Here is a 15,031-nt window from a genome sequence, read left to right as displayed (position 1 = left end):
ATTGAAGATGAATCCAAAGAGTCTTGATGAACTCCTTTGCTATTCCAAATAACTTTATTAATAAGTGATTTGAGTTATTGCAGAGATGTATATATGCAGTCCTCCAAGCTCATGGGAGTCATACACAATATTATTTTTTTTTTACACTGCACTTTATATTCTATACTGTACATTATATCTGTTAAGTGACAAGACTTTTTTCAAAAAAGTCAGCAAAGTCAGACCTTACTGTCCTAATTTAATAATCAAGACATGGTCATATTTTATTTTGGTAAAATAAACAATCTATAGGCCTTTGCCTTTCATATAAGCCACTTCTGATACCAAACGATCAACTAGAAGTTTAGTTATTATGTGTTGTTCTTAAAACTTGGATAGGAGGCAAGACTTTTGTCAGGTAGTGTACAGTATTGATTACAGCATATCAGTTCACTATAGTTATACTACAGAGCTGTATCATTCATTAACATAGTGTTGTAAATAAAATACAGTAAATACAATGCAGTATAATACACTAATACTATACACTAATACTATATTTGTTCAAAAGCACATCATATTTACTATAAATTACTATAGTATTTTGTTCAGAGAAAAGTTGGGACGTTTCGATAAATGCTGTGATATCAAGAACTGTTTAATTGACTTTCACATTCGTAGAAAGAAAATATTTCCAGAGTTTTACTGATCAAATAAATTGTGTTCTGTAAAAATAACAAAATTAGTATCTATGCAAAAATAAACTGCAGTAAACTGAAGTAAAACGTCATTAGAACAGCAGTATTTAGACGGATTTACTACAGTAAAATCAATTGCAACTGTAAAATAATTAAGTGACTTTAGTTCACCTGCTTATTGTAGAAGTGTTTTAAAAAATATGGATATTCTATAATATTCTCAACAATTAAAGGCATGCAGCCAACCTAACAATTTCTGCTCTATAAAGCTTACATTGAAAGACATATATTCAATATAATATTGTCAATATACTGTACTATGAAAAATGCAGATTTGAGCATATAATTTAGCCTAATTTTGCTTTTGTCTTATTTATAAAAATGTAAGTCATCATAAGGCTTCATTGTTAGTTTGTTGAGTTCCTGTGGGCCCTACACATTAGTTAGGAACCATGTTTGAACTATACTTTTAATGTGTATGCTGTGATATAACTAAGAAGACTCACAAAGTCCTCTGCTGTATGTATTTTCCAGATATATGTGCAAATAGGTAGTACAGACCAGCTTTGACCATTCCAATATGGCGGACGACGTTATAAAAGCCCTATTAAAGCTGCAGTTGAGTCAGGTATGTATCCACAGTAAGTTTTTATTTATTATTTTATTTTTCTTGGACGTTTTAGGTTTTCATTTTTATGGTATGGATTATATGAGTTAATATTTCTGATTTAACTTAAATATGATATAAAATATTTAAAAATTAAATGTGTTTACATGACACAACTTTATTTTGCTACATTTATTTATAAGAACACCATATTTTCAACAGGTTTTTATTCGAATTTCTCATGCTAAGATTAAAGCTAACTGATGTGTAGTGGTATTGAATGTAGTATTCTGACTAGACCTCATCTATAAAGTAAACTCAGTTAAAAAAATATAGATTTGTTTTGCTGTCCCCAAACAGAACTGTAAATTTCTTGGAAATAATATAAAGTATAATAATATCAGGACAGTTATATTTTAAATATCAATTAAAATATGCTTACTATACAACAAATTAACATAACACAGACCAAATGCTACTGTAAGTCTGAGCAACCACAAGAATGCGCACAGATTTCATTTAAGGGTATTGCCTCTCCTGGAGAACATCAGTATATCACTAAAGTGCTGGGCTCCCCTGGTAGGGAAGTGTAGTTTTGTAGTGGTCAAGGCAACCAAATAATTAACAGCTCATGGAAATAAAAAGTGGACTATTGATTGACTTCTTCTATTTTTTTGGAGGAGTCTTATGCACTTTTGAATATGACATTTTCTTTATATATTGTAATTAATCAATGCACAATATTGCTGCCTTGAAATGTGTATTTAACAAGATAAAGCAGCCAGAAATAGCAGTTTCTGTGTTGGCCAGTTCTTTTTAAATGAGAAAAACAATTATTATTTGATTCCCTGTTGTTAGATTCTGAGCAGAATTGATTACTATGACCAATAATAATTTCATATCATTAACAGTTCAACTATAACATCCATTTTGTGAATATTTAGGTACACTTCATCACAATATTAAGACTGATGTCAGCATTGGTAATTCAAAGCTAAAATTCACACCTCCCACGCATAAGATTTGGGTTCTATTCCCAGCCAATGCAATAGCACGGGGCGGCTTGGTGGTGCAGTGAGTAGCATGATAACTTCATTGCAAGGAGGTCGCTAATTCAAGCCACGGCTAGGGCAGTTGGCCTTTTTGTCTGGAGTTTGCATGTTCTCCCCATGTTGACGTGGGTTTCCTCTGGGTGCTCCGGTTTCCCCCACAAGTCCAAAGTCGTGGTATAGGTGAATTGGGTAAGCTAAAATTTCTGTAGTGTGTGTGTGTGTGTGTGTGTGTGTGTGAGAATGAGTGTGTATGGGTGTTTTCCATTGATGGGTTGCAGCTGGAAGGGCATCCGCTGGGTAAAACATAAGCTGGATAAGGTGGCGGTTCGTTCTGCTGATAACCCCTGATTAATAAAGGGACTAAGCTGAAAATAAAGAAAGAAATTAAGACTGACAGTACAAACTTTTTTTATAATAATCTCAATAAATGTCAAATCTACTTCTTTCAAATTTAAAGATGTATCTTTGCTCCTAAATATGTATCTCCAGACTACACTTGCCAAACCTAGACATTTCACAAGTTGATATATTTAGCATTGCCTCTTAATCATGTGACAATAGCTTAAGTTGGGATAATAAATTTACGTTCATTAACTCATTTTTTGGAGCGTATTTTTATAGTGTACTCTTAGCATTATAATTAATAATTAGAAAACACAGGTAAAACCAAATTAGTTCATATCTATAGTACAAATTAAAGTTGTCACATAAAATAATAAAAAAATAGCTTAAATACTCGAAAACAATTTAAAAAATCCACATTTAAACTTTAAAATTAATAGTATAATAAATTTTTTTTATCAGTATCCCACATTTCTGCAACAATTCTATGATTGCAGTTTCTATTGTACAATTGGATTTGAGGACTACAAACCTGTCTAATTGTTACTGTGAATCTTAGAAGTGTTTCCTCTTGCGTGAAACACATTTAAATCATGTACAAATTACGAAAAACAACTACAGACGAATTAGAGTGCTCAAATTATGTTATATTTTTAATTATACAGTATGCTTCTGTTGTCATCATATTTACAGTTATTCTAAGTCTGCTAACAAGCACCATCAGCCCACTCAAGTGTTGTTGTGTTTTTGTTGTTGTTGGTGTATACAGTACACACACTAAATCAGAGACATGAAGCATTATTTCATTTTTTTATTTATTTTGCAGTGACCAGTTGTAGTGCTTCTCTTACAACATGAATGTGATCATTTGATTATACAGTATACTGTATGTTAGAAGTAAAGCCATTGCTTATTAGGAAACGTATTTATAGTAGAATGTATATGCCGTGTTTATTTTGCAAACCTATTGATTCCATCAGACTTTGGTGAAGGTGTTTTATTGTAAGCTAACAATGATAACGGACAGACTTTGGGGTGAATAAAATTTATTTACATAATTGTTTTCATGTTTTCCCCTCAAGGCTGTAGGAACACATATTTTATTTGCAAGTTTTTATTTATTTATTTTCTTTCAGAATAGATATCCTCAAACAAAACAAATGCCTTAATATGTCATTTTGTTAATAGCCTTTAAATGGCACACATATTGTAAGTGGATTCATTGATGGATCTATTTAAATGAGATTTGCGTGAATATTACTGTGTTTGCACTGTAAACAATATCCCCAAAATACCAGTTTTACAATAATGCGCACTGACAACCCACATCAAATCATAATATAATGTTTTCATATTATTTCTTGTACATACATAATATGTCTTGAAAGCTTCAAATCGTCATTAGCTAAACAATACTTTCTGATATGTTCACAAGTACAAGTCAGCAATCTTTTGCTAAATAGCATTACAATTCAGCTGGCTTATATATTATAAGACAGGGGTCACTATTCCTGGTCTTGGAGGGCCGGTGTCCCTGCAGGGCTTAGCTCCATCTTGCCTAAACACACCTGCCTGGATGTTTCAAGAATACCTAGTGAGACCTTGATTAGCTTGTTCAGGTCCTCGAACAAGCAACCGGCCCTCCAGGGACAAGTTTGGTGACCACTGTTATAAGAGAACACTGAAAGATACATTCAAAAGCATAGAATCATCTCAGCCATATCTCACATTCATTTCCCCCCATTCTCATCTGTTGAGGAATCCATATGCCTTAGTGTTGTTTCTGAGCTCACTATTGTGACCTCTTCGGTTGTTGCCACACTGTCAAAAAACCTCATTTTCTCAGTGTGTACCGTGTCTTTCAGTCTGCGAATGGAAGAAGCTGTTTCATCAGAAATGGGTTCTGCTGAGTCTCCTTCGAATATGCGCGTTCTCTGCGTCACGAGTATTGTTTCTTTATCATCATGCAGCGTTTCCTTTACAACATGCCTTTCCACCATTGTGCGCATCCCACTTTGCACTCTGGTTTCTTCCACTGTCAACACTGAGTCTGAGCATAGCGTTACTTGTAAAGGCGAGGCATGAATCCCGCGGCCATCTATATTAGTTAGGATTGCAGCTTGCTGTGTGTCTGGTACAGCTTGTATGTTTGACGTGATCACATGAATTTCCCCTGACATCTGTTTTTGAGTGTCAACTGAAGTTGAGGACATGTCAGATGAAAATGGGATGTTGACTTTCTCTGGCTGGTGAGGCTCCATTGATATCAGTTCACATCTGGCTGTGGAAGTCACAACATCACTTTGCACATCATTGATGCCTACGGTGGCAGTGGGTTCGGCATATTTCACTTTAACTTTTGTAGGAGAGGTCTGTGACAGGGCAATCTGATCAGTAGTCACTGTGGAACTTACATCTGCAAAAGCTTCAGATGACCGTAGGGATAGTGTTGGGCTGATGATCTCCTCCACAGCTTCGCTGAGGGAGCTCTTCTCGTTTTCCTCTTGTGGCTTTCTGGATTCTTTCTCTACATCATCAGGCTTCTCAGCCTGTTCGGTTTGCTGGGTTATTTCGTCTTTCTCCTCAGTTTTTGTGGTTTTAGTTGGTGAAGAAAATGAGAACTTGAACCAGCCTCCTTTCTCGGTTTTTACTTGTTCTTTGCTAGCAGCCGTTTTAGTCTCTTTGACATCTGCTAAAGCCTCCAGGTGTTTTTCACTTTCTTCAATCTTAGCGTCAACTAACTTATCGCTTTCATCTGAGGATTGGCTAAAGCCTAATTTTGGAAATTTAAATTTAAATTTGGATTTTTCCTGAGCTCCTTTTTCCTTCTGCTCTGCTGCTTCCTGAGTTTTTTCTCCTGCTTCTTGATCTTGCTTGACAGAAGGTTTGTCCAATTGACCGTCTGTTTGTTCTATTGTTGGGACGTTAAATTCAACCTCAAAGCCCCTGAGAACATCCTCGAGTGCAGGCATTGCAAATCTGGGTGATTTTCCAGGTGCTTGTGCATCATCTTTGTGTTCTGTTTTAGCTTCTGGAGCTTTGGCTTTAATGGTTGTGTCATCTTCATCCTGAGATTTTGTTCTTGAAAGGCTAATCTTTGGCATTTTTATAGTTGGAAGTTTGAATTTACTTGGGGAACCCTTTTCTCCATCTAGTTTTTTGACAGCAGCCTCTGGAGGAGGTTCAGAGGTTTCTTTAATTTCACCTTCTCTGTGTATATCTGTAGACACTTGTTTAGGCTTGTTCTCAATATTTAGGTCAGCATTATCTGGTACGTCTGCTCCCAGTTTTGCTTTTGCATCGGATATTTTTGGACCTGAAATTCCAAATTTTGGCATTTTAAAGGCAGGCAATTTGAATTTACTTGGTGAACCTGAAACAGGTTCATCATTTTTCACCTCTGTCTCTACCTCTTTTTTTTCAAGGCTGGAACTTCCCTCTAAAGCAATATCTACTTTTGGGACACTTACATCACCTGGAATCTTAATTTCTGGTTCAGTAATCCCAGTGTCAGGTGTTCCTGTCTTGACCTCTTTCGCAGTCACTGTTACCTCAGGACCTTTTACTTTGGGTAATGAAATCCCAAATTTTGGAATTTGAAATTTAGATTCCTGAACCTCCTGATTAATCTCCTTTCCCTTTATATTGATGCTAACAGATGGGGCTTCAATCTCTGCAGTTTTGCCTTTGATGTCACCAGATATTTCCACCTTTGTTGTTTCTATCTTGTTATCCACTGAACTAACTTTAATGTCCTTGATGTCAGAATCAGACTTTAGTGCATCCTTAGTCACCTTTGGAGTGGAAATCCCAAATTTGGGTAATTTTATTGTTGGGAGTTTGAATTTAGTTGGAGAGCCAAATTGTGGGCTTGTTATTTCAGCTTTGTCCTCTATTTCACTTTCACCTATTTCTGTAGTACCTTCTGGTAAGGAAATATCTGCTGTCATTTCACTGGCTTGAATATCTTGGGCCTTTCCATCTGATTTTGAAAATCCAATTTTGGGCAATCCAAAGCCTGGCTTCTTCGTTTTAAGTCCCTTAGAACTGACATCCATTTCTGCTTCAGCAGGTTTGACTTCTTTAACTTCAGTTTGAGGAACTTCGGCTTTGGAAATGCTTATGTCAATTTCTGGACCTTTCAATTCATGTGAAATTCCAAGCTCTGGTAGTTTGAATTTACTTTTTTCTACTTCAAGTTTAACACCTTTAGCCTTCATATCCACTTCTACTGATCCTTTGGGTAACTTTAGCTCCTTCTTGTCTGTAGATAATACATCCCCTGAAACTGTTCCTTCTTCACGTTTGGCCAGCACTCCGCTATCTGGACCTTTTATGGTTGGTAGACCAATTCCAAATTTTGGAATCTTGAATTTGCCATCTTGTAGCTCTTTTTTATCTCCTTTAATTTCAATCTCAATAGATGGATCTACTTCTGTTAGTTCCTTCGTGTCAATGGTTGACACTTCTCCAGACAGTAATTTCTTATCCGGAAGGCTAACTTCAGGGCTTTTGGTGTCAATGTGGGCTGTACTAATGTCCACTGTGTCTTTTGATGCTTTAATTCCAAATTTTGGCAAATTTACTGTTGGTAGTTTAAATCTTGTTGGTGAGCCAGAAGTGTCAACCTTCAAATCTTGTTCTTGTTCTTGTAATTTATTATCAGCCGATAGCTCTGCAAAATCAACATTTCCCACCGATATGCTCATGTCAGCTTTGGGCAGTCTCGAATCAATTTCAGGAGTCTTAAGATCTGATTTTGAAAATCCCAGCTTTGGAAGTTTTACTTTTAGTCCTTTGGAATCAACTTCTGCTTTATCTAATTTCCCCTCAATAGGCTGTTGTACATTTACCTTTTCTTTGCATAGCAGGTCAGTCTCTATTTTTATGTCTTTACTTTCTTGTTCCATCTCCTTTACTTTTGGCATACTAATTCCCATTTTTGGTAGCTTGGGTTTACTTCCTGTCACATCAATGTCCACCTCCATATCTTTACTTTCCACATCAGTGGTGGGCCCTTTAATGTCAATATTTATTTTTGTGTCAGTAGTTTGCACTTCTCCTGTTTCAGAGAAAGATATTTCAGGTTTTCTGATGTCTACTTCAGTTGATGAAATTTCAGGTGTGGCTTTTGGATATTTGAGACCAAACTTTGGAAGGTTAATAGAGGGCAGTCTAAATTTTGTTTGAGTGTTTGGATCTTCCTGCTTATTTTCTTCACGTGTGAAGGCAAGTTCTACATCTTTTTCTTTAACAGGTATGTCACCCTCTTTTATAGACATTTCTGTCTTTGGAAGACTTGCATCAACGCTTTGCCCCTTATCTGGCTTTGAAAAACCAAATTTTGGAAATGAAAAGCTTGGTTTCTTCAGTTTCACATCAAGTCCTCTCAGATCAACTTCAGGTATGTCTGCTTTGCCTTCATTAGACAAATCTTGAGTGTCAACATCAAGTTGGGGTAATATTATTTTTTCTTCTTTTGGAAGAACATCAGCTTCTCCTAATGTGATGTTTACATCAGCCTCTTTTCCCATTTTTACAATTTCACCTGCCACCTTGATGTCTGGTTGTTGATTTGTAATTTCTATAATGTCTTTATCTGGTGATGGTAAACTTACTGTACCTTTTGAGGTTTTGACTCCAAATTTTGGCAGGTTGACTTCTGGCAGCTTAATTTTGATTGGGGAAATAACACTAGTTAGATCTTTCTGTTCAGCCTCCCCTCCTGGAAGAGCAATTTCTGCTGTTTGTTCTTTAATTGTTACAGTGGTCTCTGGTATGGATGGTTCAACCTTATGAACACTAACATCTACTTCTGGAGTTGCAGTGTCTGATTTAGAAAATCCAAACTTAGGGAATGAAAAGCTTGGTCTCTTCACTTTTACTTGTGGTTCTTTCGAATCAACATCAGGTGTGTCTGTGCTGCTTTCAACTTTAGCTTCAATACTAGATGGTTTTATTTCTAATTTGACATCAGGTTTTGAAATGTCATGTTTTATATTTGCTCCCTCTAGTTCTGATTCTGTTACATTAGTGTCTAACGCTACTTTTTGTGATTTAACACCAAATTTTGGGAAGCTAATTGAAGGGAGTTTAAATTTTGTAGGAGATCCAAAAAATGTTGAACCCTTCTGTTCACATTCCACCTTTGAAACATTAACATCCACATTTGCTTCTCCCAGGTCTAGACTGCCTTCTGGTATGAGAATATCTGTTTTTTGGGTACTTACATCAACCTCAGGGGATTTTACTTCTGGTTTTGAGAACCCAAGTCCAGGTAATGTCTTCATCTGCACATCTAGTGTCTTAGAATCGTATTCTGGTGGGGGAACTTTCCCTTCAGTTGTCATATCGGGTTGTTTGACATCAATTGGTTGTACTTCAGCTACATCCTCAGTCTTTGTACTTAATTCAAACCCTTTAACTTTGGGAAGACCTATAGCAAGCTTTGGCATCTTAAGCTTTTTCTCCTGTCCTCCAAGTTCGGCATCTTTAACCTTTAAGTCCACACTTACTTGTGCATCTGGAGTACTCACCTCAGGTTCTTTTACCGATATATCCACAACTTGCATAGTTTTCTCAACCTTAATAGAAGGTCCTCCAAACTTTGGTAAGTTAATTGAGGAAAGTGTATCTTTTGTTGTGGCATCAAGAGTTAGATCTTTTTGCTCAACACTTGGTGCAGTGATATTCATACTTTGATCGTTTATTTTCACATCACCTGTTGTTTTAGAGAAATCAACTTGCATCAGATTGACATCGATCTCAGGCACCTTATCTGGTTTAGAAAATCCAAATTTAGGAAGTGAAAAGCCTGGTCTTTTTATGTTAATTCCTGTGTCTTTTAAATCAGCTTCTTGGTCTATTTTGCATTCTAGTTTAACTTTTGGTACTTCCACTTCAGCTGATGGTTCCCAGAGTTCTCCTTCTGGTAAGGAAATATCACCTTCTGCTTTTGATGTTTGGGCCTCTGTAAGAACCTTTGGCTGTTGAACACTGATTGATGGTTTCTTTAGCTCTAGACCGAAGTCCATTTTTAAATCCGATGCTTCTATTTCTTCAGCCTTCAAAGTAATTTCCCCACCCTTCAAATCAGTTATTTCAGGTTTTTCTTTGGAATATGAACTTCCAAATTTGGGTAGTTTAAAAGAAGGTAGTTTAAATTTAATTGGTGACCCTCCCGTGGTTGTATCATCTTTTAACATGTCTGTTGTGTGAATTTTCAAGTCAGATTCAACATTCACATCCAGTTCACCTGCTTGGACGGATGCAGATGTTACCTCAAATTCCACAGAAGCCTCCGGTATTTCAGTTTCCCCCTCTGCTCTCTCCATATAAGATTTCAGTGTAGCCTCTGTTTTGTCTGTATCTATTTTTGATGCACCCTTTTTGAATTCTGGTCCCTTTAGCTTTGGAAATGAAAATTCAAATTTGGGCATAGTAAATTTGCTGCCTTGGCTTTCAGGATCAGAGTCTTTTGTCTTTATTTCAACATTTTCTGGAAGGGTTTCCAAAATTAGCTTTGATGCTTCTGTACCTTCTTTCCCTGTATCTTGATCTTGCAATGTATCTCCTGATGGTACCTTTACTTCATGTGCAGCTTCATCAGCTTTTGCAGTAGATTCTTCCTCCATTTTTGAAATGGAAATGTCAAACTTAGGGAGAGAAATTGTAGGAAGCTTGAATTTAGATGGAGAACCTGAAGTTTTGTTTTTCATCTGAACCTCAAGCTCTGGAGCAGGAACAGTCACCTCAGTCTCAATTTCTTGCACTGATGTACCTTGAAGATTTGTATCAACATCAGGGACCTTAGTGTCCGATTTGGAAAAGCCAAATTTAGGAAATGATATTTTACGTTTTTTGAGTTTAGTTTCACTCTCTTTTTCTTTAGCCTCTGGGATAACTACATCCACTGTACCTGAAGGAAGTTTGATTTTCATGTCAAGTTGCTTGCCTTGCATTTCCAAATCTTCTAAATCTGTCTTTTGATCAAGATCATGATCTACATGGATCGTCTTTACCTCTGATTTGGAAATTTTGTTGTCTGAAGACAAAATCTTTTCTTTTTTCTTTTCACAGTGGGCATCAGCAGTCTTATCTCCCTTTGGCATAGAAACATCAACTTCAGGTTTGGAAACGCTGAGAGTAATGTGCTGGGTTTTCAGTTTAGGCAATGCTGGTATTTCTCCAGAAGGTTCTTTAAATTCTATAGTAGGTTCATCTGTGTTGACCATAGTGACTTGATTGTCTAAGTCTACATCTGGTGATTTTGGATATGAGACACCAATCTTTGGAAATTTAAAAGTAGGAAGTTTAACTTTTGTTGGAGACCTTGAACCTTTCTCAGCCTGGTCAGACTCTGGTTTTGATTCTTTGGTGTCTGTACTTGATTCTTTGTCAGTAATATCCTCTTGTTTGTGGGCTTGAACCTTTGGAAGGCTAATGCCAAATTTAGGCAGTGTAACCATAACATCTTGGTCTTTGAGCTTTGCTTCTTCAACCTTCATGTCTACACCTCTCATAGTCACAAAAGAATCCTTGACTTCAAATGAAGGTGCATCATCTTTTAGCTTCACATTTACTTCTGTTTCTGGAAGGCTCACATCAAGTCCTTTAACATCTATGTCTACATCTGGCATGTCTTTCACTTTGGATGATTTCCCACCAAATGTTGGTAAGTGGATAGAGGGTAGTTTAATCTTTATTGGTGCACCACCTGTTATGTTTTTATCTTCAGCATCTTCCTTTGAAGTTGTGAAATCCACTTCTGGCACTTTTATTTCAACAGAAGCTTCTGGAATGGGCGCATCAACCTGTGGGGGACTGATATCATCTTTGATGTCTTTTTTTGAAATTTCTACATCATGGCCAGTGATACTAGCATCAGCCTCTGTTTTTTTCTGAAAATCATCTACTTTTGGAATACTTATATCTTTAATGCCTACTTTTCCCTCAGGCAGAGACAAGTCAACTTTAGGTTTGCATACACTGAGAGGCATGTCCATGCCTTTATTTTCAGATAGTGTTGTCGATTCTACAGACAATTTAGCTTCTGGCAACTCAACATTCACTGTAGTTTCCTCTGTGCTGACATCAGGAATATGAATATCAGCACTAGCATCAGTTGTCTTTGGAATCGAAACTCCAAATTTAGGAAATCTAATTGTGGGAAGTCTAAATTTTGTGGGGGATTCTGTTGAATCCTTAAATTCAGCCTCTAAGTCTGTGGTCTTACTTCCAACATCTGTTTCAGTCCCATCGGTGTCTTGTGAAGGTGGTAGAGTCACATCAGAATCAGATGCTTTAGACTCTGATTTAGAGAATCCAAATTTGGGAAATGATATTTTCCTCTTTTTCATTTTGGAGTCTGGTTCTTTTATTTCACCTTGTGGTAGTTCTGATGGCTCCACTTTAGTTTTTTCAACAGCCTTAATGACTGATTGGTCAGATTCCTCTGGTAACAGATCCACTTCTTCTGTCTTCCCTTTTGGCAATGAGATACCAAACTTAATCAGTCTAAATCCACTCTCCTCTTGAGCATTCTCTACACCGTCAACCCTCATTTCAATTTTCCCAACCTTTTCTTTTGCAGACTTTTCTGTCGACTCACTCAATTTTTTGTCTTTGGCTAGGTCAACACCTGTATAAGTTTCCTCCTGCTTTGATTTTCCCTCTGTCTTAGGGATTTTTATTTTTGGCACAGAAACATCTATACTTGGCATTTTAATTGGCCAATTTTTGTCAGAATCTAAATTATGTCCTTTGGGATCAGTCTTAGATGTTCTTTTCTCTGAATCTAATACAACCTCTACTACATCATTTTCTTGCACTGCAACATCCTCTTGTGTAGAGACTTCAGTTATTCCTTTCACAGATTTTCCTCCAAGTTTGGGCATTTTTAATTTAGGCAGTTTCTTTTTGTGAGGAGAGGAATCTGTGTCTGTGCTTTTAATTTCAGCTTTTGGTTCTCCTTCAACACCCTGTTTTGAGGTTACCTTAATAGCAGTGCTGATACCATGATGAAGTATTTGATCACCCCCTATATCAGGTGCTTCTTTATTTTTAATCTCAGGCACACAGCTTTCCCCTTTTTTGGGTTTTTCAAGTGTTGCTTCCTTAGAAGATTGTTTGGTGGCTTCGATGTCTGCATCATAAGATTTTTGTTCAGTTTTTATGTCCTTAATTGCATCACTATCATTTTTAGTTGACATGGCCTTTATTGGTAATTCAATCGCAATACCTGGGAAGCGGATGTCAGGGGTCATGATTCCAAAACTAGGCAAAGATACCTTTCCTTTCTTTGATTTCTTTTCATGCCCTTTTCTGTCAGCCTTAGCATCTGTATCGGTGTAATCTTTCACTTGATTGTCTATATCTTTAGCTTTTTTGATTTGTTCAATGGCTTCCATTCCTGGTATTTCGATATCTTCACGCTTTGGAAGTTTGATTTTTACATCATGAGATGCACCAATCTTATCCTTCTCTAACATTTTGCCAGTTTTGGGTTTGTGGTCTACAAGCTTAGTTTTAGATTGGGCTGTCTTTCTCTCAGCTATAACTGTTTCTTCCAGATTCACTTCTTCAGTTTTGGGTAATAACGTGGCTTGATCTTTTGAGAAAACAGGAGAAAGACTCTGTATGTTTGTATCCACTGTGTCTGATAACTTAATGTTTATTTCTGTGCTCATGCTTGAAACTTTACTAGGGGATCCTTTAGGTGTTGTGCCAGTCTTGTCTGTCTTCATTTCCAAAAATGTGATCTCTCTCTGTACAAGGACTCCTGTGATGTCTCTGTCAGGTAATTTGAAAGCAGGGAATTTTGATACTGCCTCCTTTACATCCTCAACATTAAACTCTTCTGCTTCCCCCTGAGCCCTCGGTTTTTCTGCTTTTGAGATATTTATTATCTTCTCAATTTTTTGTTCGTTACTTCTCTGAGACTTGGCCTTTGATTTGGCCTTTGGTTTTTTATCCTCCATGCCAGGAATCACAATTTCCTCCCGTTTCAGGAGAGGCACTTTGATTGGATCTTTCAGTCCTATAGTTATTGATTGTCCCTGATCAAATTTTGAGAGATCCACCCTAGGTAGTTTAAAGTTGAATTCAACATCACTTTTTTTAGTTTCTGTAGTATCAATACTTCCTCCAGTACTCTTCTTGCTTAGGTCCACTTCCAGAGCTTGTGATTTTGGCTGGGATACAACAGGTTTTGATGTAATTGGTTTCTTTGCGTCTATGACCTTCGAGGACACTTCTTGTTTTGTTTGTATCTCAAATGTAAAAGTGTCTGATGATGCAAACTCTAGTCCGCTTACTGTGTTTGCAAAATGACTCTTTGATGTGGCTATGTCTGCTAGTGGTCCTCTAGTTCGAATCCCATAGCTTTCTGTTTCTAGAATGTTTCTTTCTTTCTTTTCCTTATCACCACCCAATTTTGGGGATTTGGTTATTGTTGCTCCAACATCAGGCACGTCAAGAGCAATGGCAACTGTTGGGATGTTAATGTTAGTTTCTCCTGACTCTTGTAGTTTCTCTGTTATTTCTTTAATTATTGGTTTGCTGTCAGATTCAACTTGATGCGCAACTGCTTCAGTTTGTGATATAATGTTAGGACTGTCCATAATATTGTCAATAGTGGATGCATCTGAAGTTCTCATCCCACTTGTGGACGATTTTAATAGACTCTCTGTTTCTATTTCACACTTATCCTTTCCTGAAATGCTAACTTTCAGTTCAGATCTCTCTATCTTTTCTTTGCCGTCGTCTTCAAGAGTGACTGTAATATCAGTAGTCTTTAATGTAGTGTCCAAACTGATGAGCTCTACCTTATTCAGTGATTCAGGCACTGGCAAATTTGGCAATGTATAGTCAATTCTTGTTTTAGTTAAGTCAGTTTTTTCAGCTTCATTCAAGATTTTAGGGCTCTCTATCACATTAATCACTGGCGCTTGCTCTTCTGTTATATTCATGATGATTTGGTTGTCCATATTGTCTGTTGTTAGCGCTTCTTCATTTTCAGTTTCTTCAACAGATTTGCTCCTGCGTCCTGCCATCTTCATTTTCAGCTTCATTTTGTGCATCTTTTTCTTGTCTTTTCCATCCGGGGATTTAAATGGAGACTTAAGAGGCGATTCTGTGTCACTTGTCGGTGGACTTATTTCCAGTTTTCTCTGTTCCTCAGCTTCTGATGTGCTGTGAGACCTCTTAAAATGTGCCCTGCGACCTTTGCTAAAGGTGGGAAATTTGGGCCAAGAGATGCGATCATGTTGCTTTTTTGTCTTCCTTCTACCTCTCATCTCAGGTCCTCCCCTTTCCTCTTCATGCTCAGCCTCCTCACCCTGTAAATACGATAA

General features: G+C 37.0%; 1 protein-coding gene and 1 long non-coding RNA gene across 5 annotated transcripts in view; one reads left to right on the top strand and one right to left on the bottom strand.

Moving 5' to 3' along the window:
- The window catches only part of LOC137487363 (uncharacterized), a 64,226-nt gene that overhangs the window by 2,047 nt on the left and 47,148 nt on the right, over window positions 1-15,031 (top strand). For both annotated transcript variants that reach the window (XR_012389138.1, XR_011005890.2), the window contains exon 2: window positions 1,212-1,305. This is a non-coding gene — a long non-coding RNA (uncharacterized lncRNA). The remainder of the gene's footprint in view (window positions 1-1,211; window positions 1,306-15,031) is intronic.
- Window positions 3,475-15,031, bottom strand: part of LOC795051 (neuroblast differentiation-associated protein AHNAK-like) — a 40,460-nt gene continuing 28,903 nt past the window's right edge. For 2 of the 3 annotated variants that reach the window (XM_001335115.10, XM_068212960.2), the window contains one exon: window positions 3,475-15,016. In XM_001335115.10, coding sequence (XP_001335151.4) covers window positions 4,409-15,016 — 10,608 coding nt within the window. In that variant the 3' untranslated portion in view covers window positions 3,475-4,408. 3 annotated transcript variants of the gene reach the window in all.

This window comes from Danio rerio, chromosome 13, assembly GCF_049306965.1.
Source record: "Danio rerio strain Tuebingen ecotype United States chromosome 13, GRCz12tu, whole genome shotgun sequence".
Taxonomy (NCBI): Eukaryota; Metazoa; Chordata; class Actinopteri; order Cypriniformes; family Danionidae; genus Danio; species Danio rerio.
Note: the sequence above shows the minus strand (reverse complement) of the source record. Positions and strands in the feature narration are given on the sequence as shown.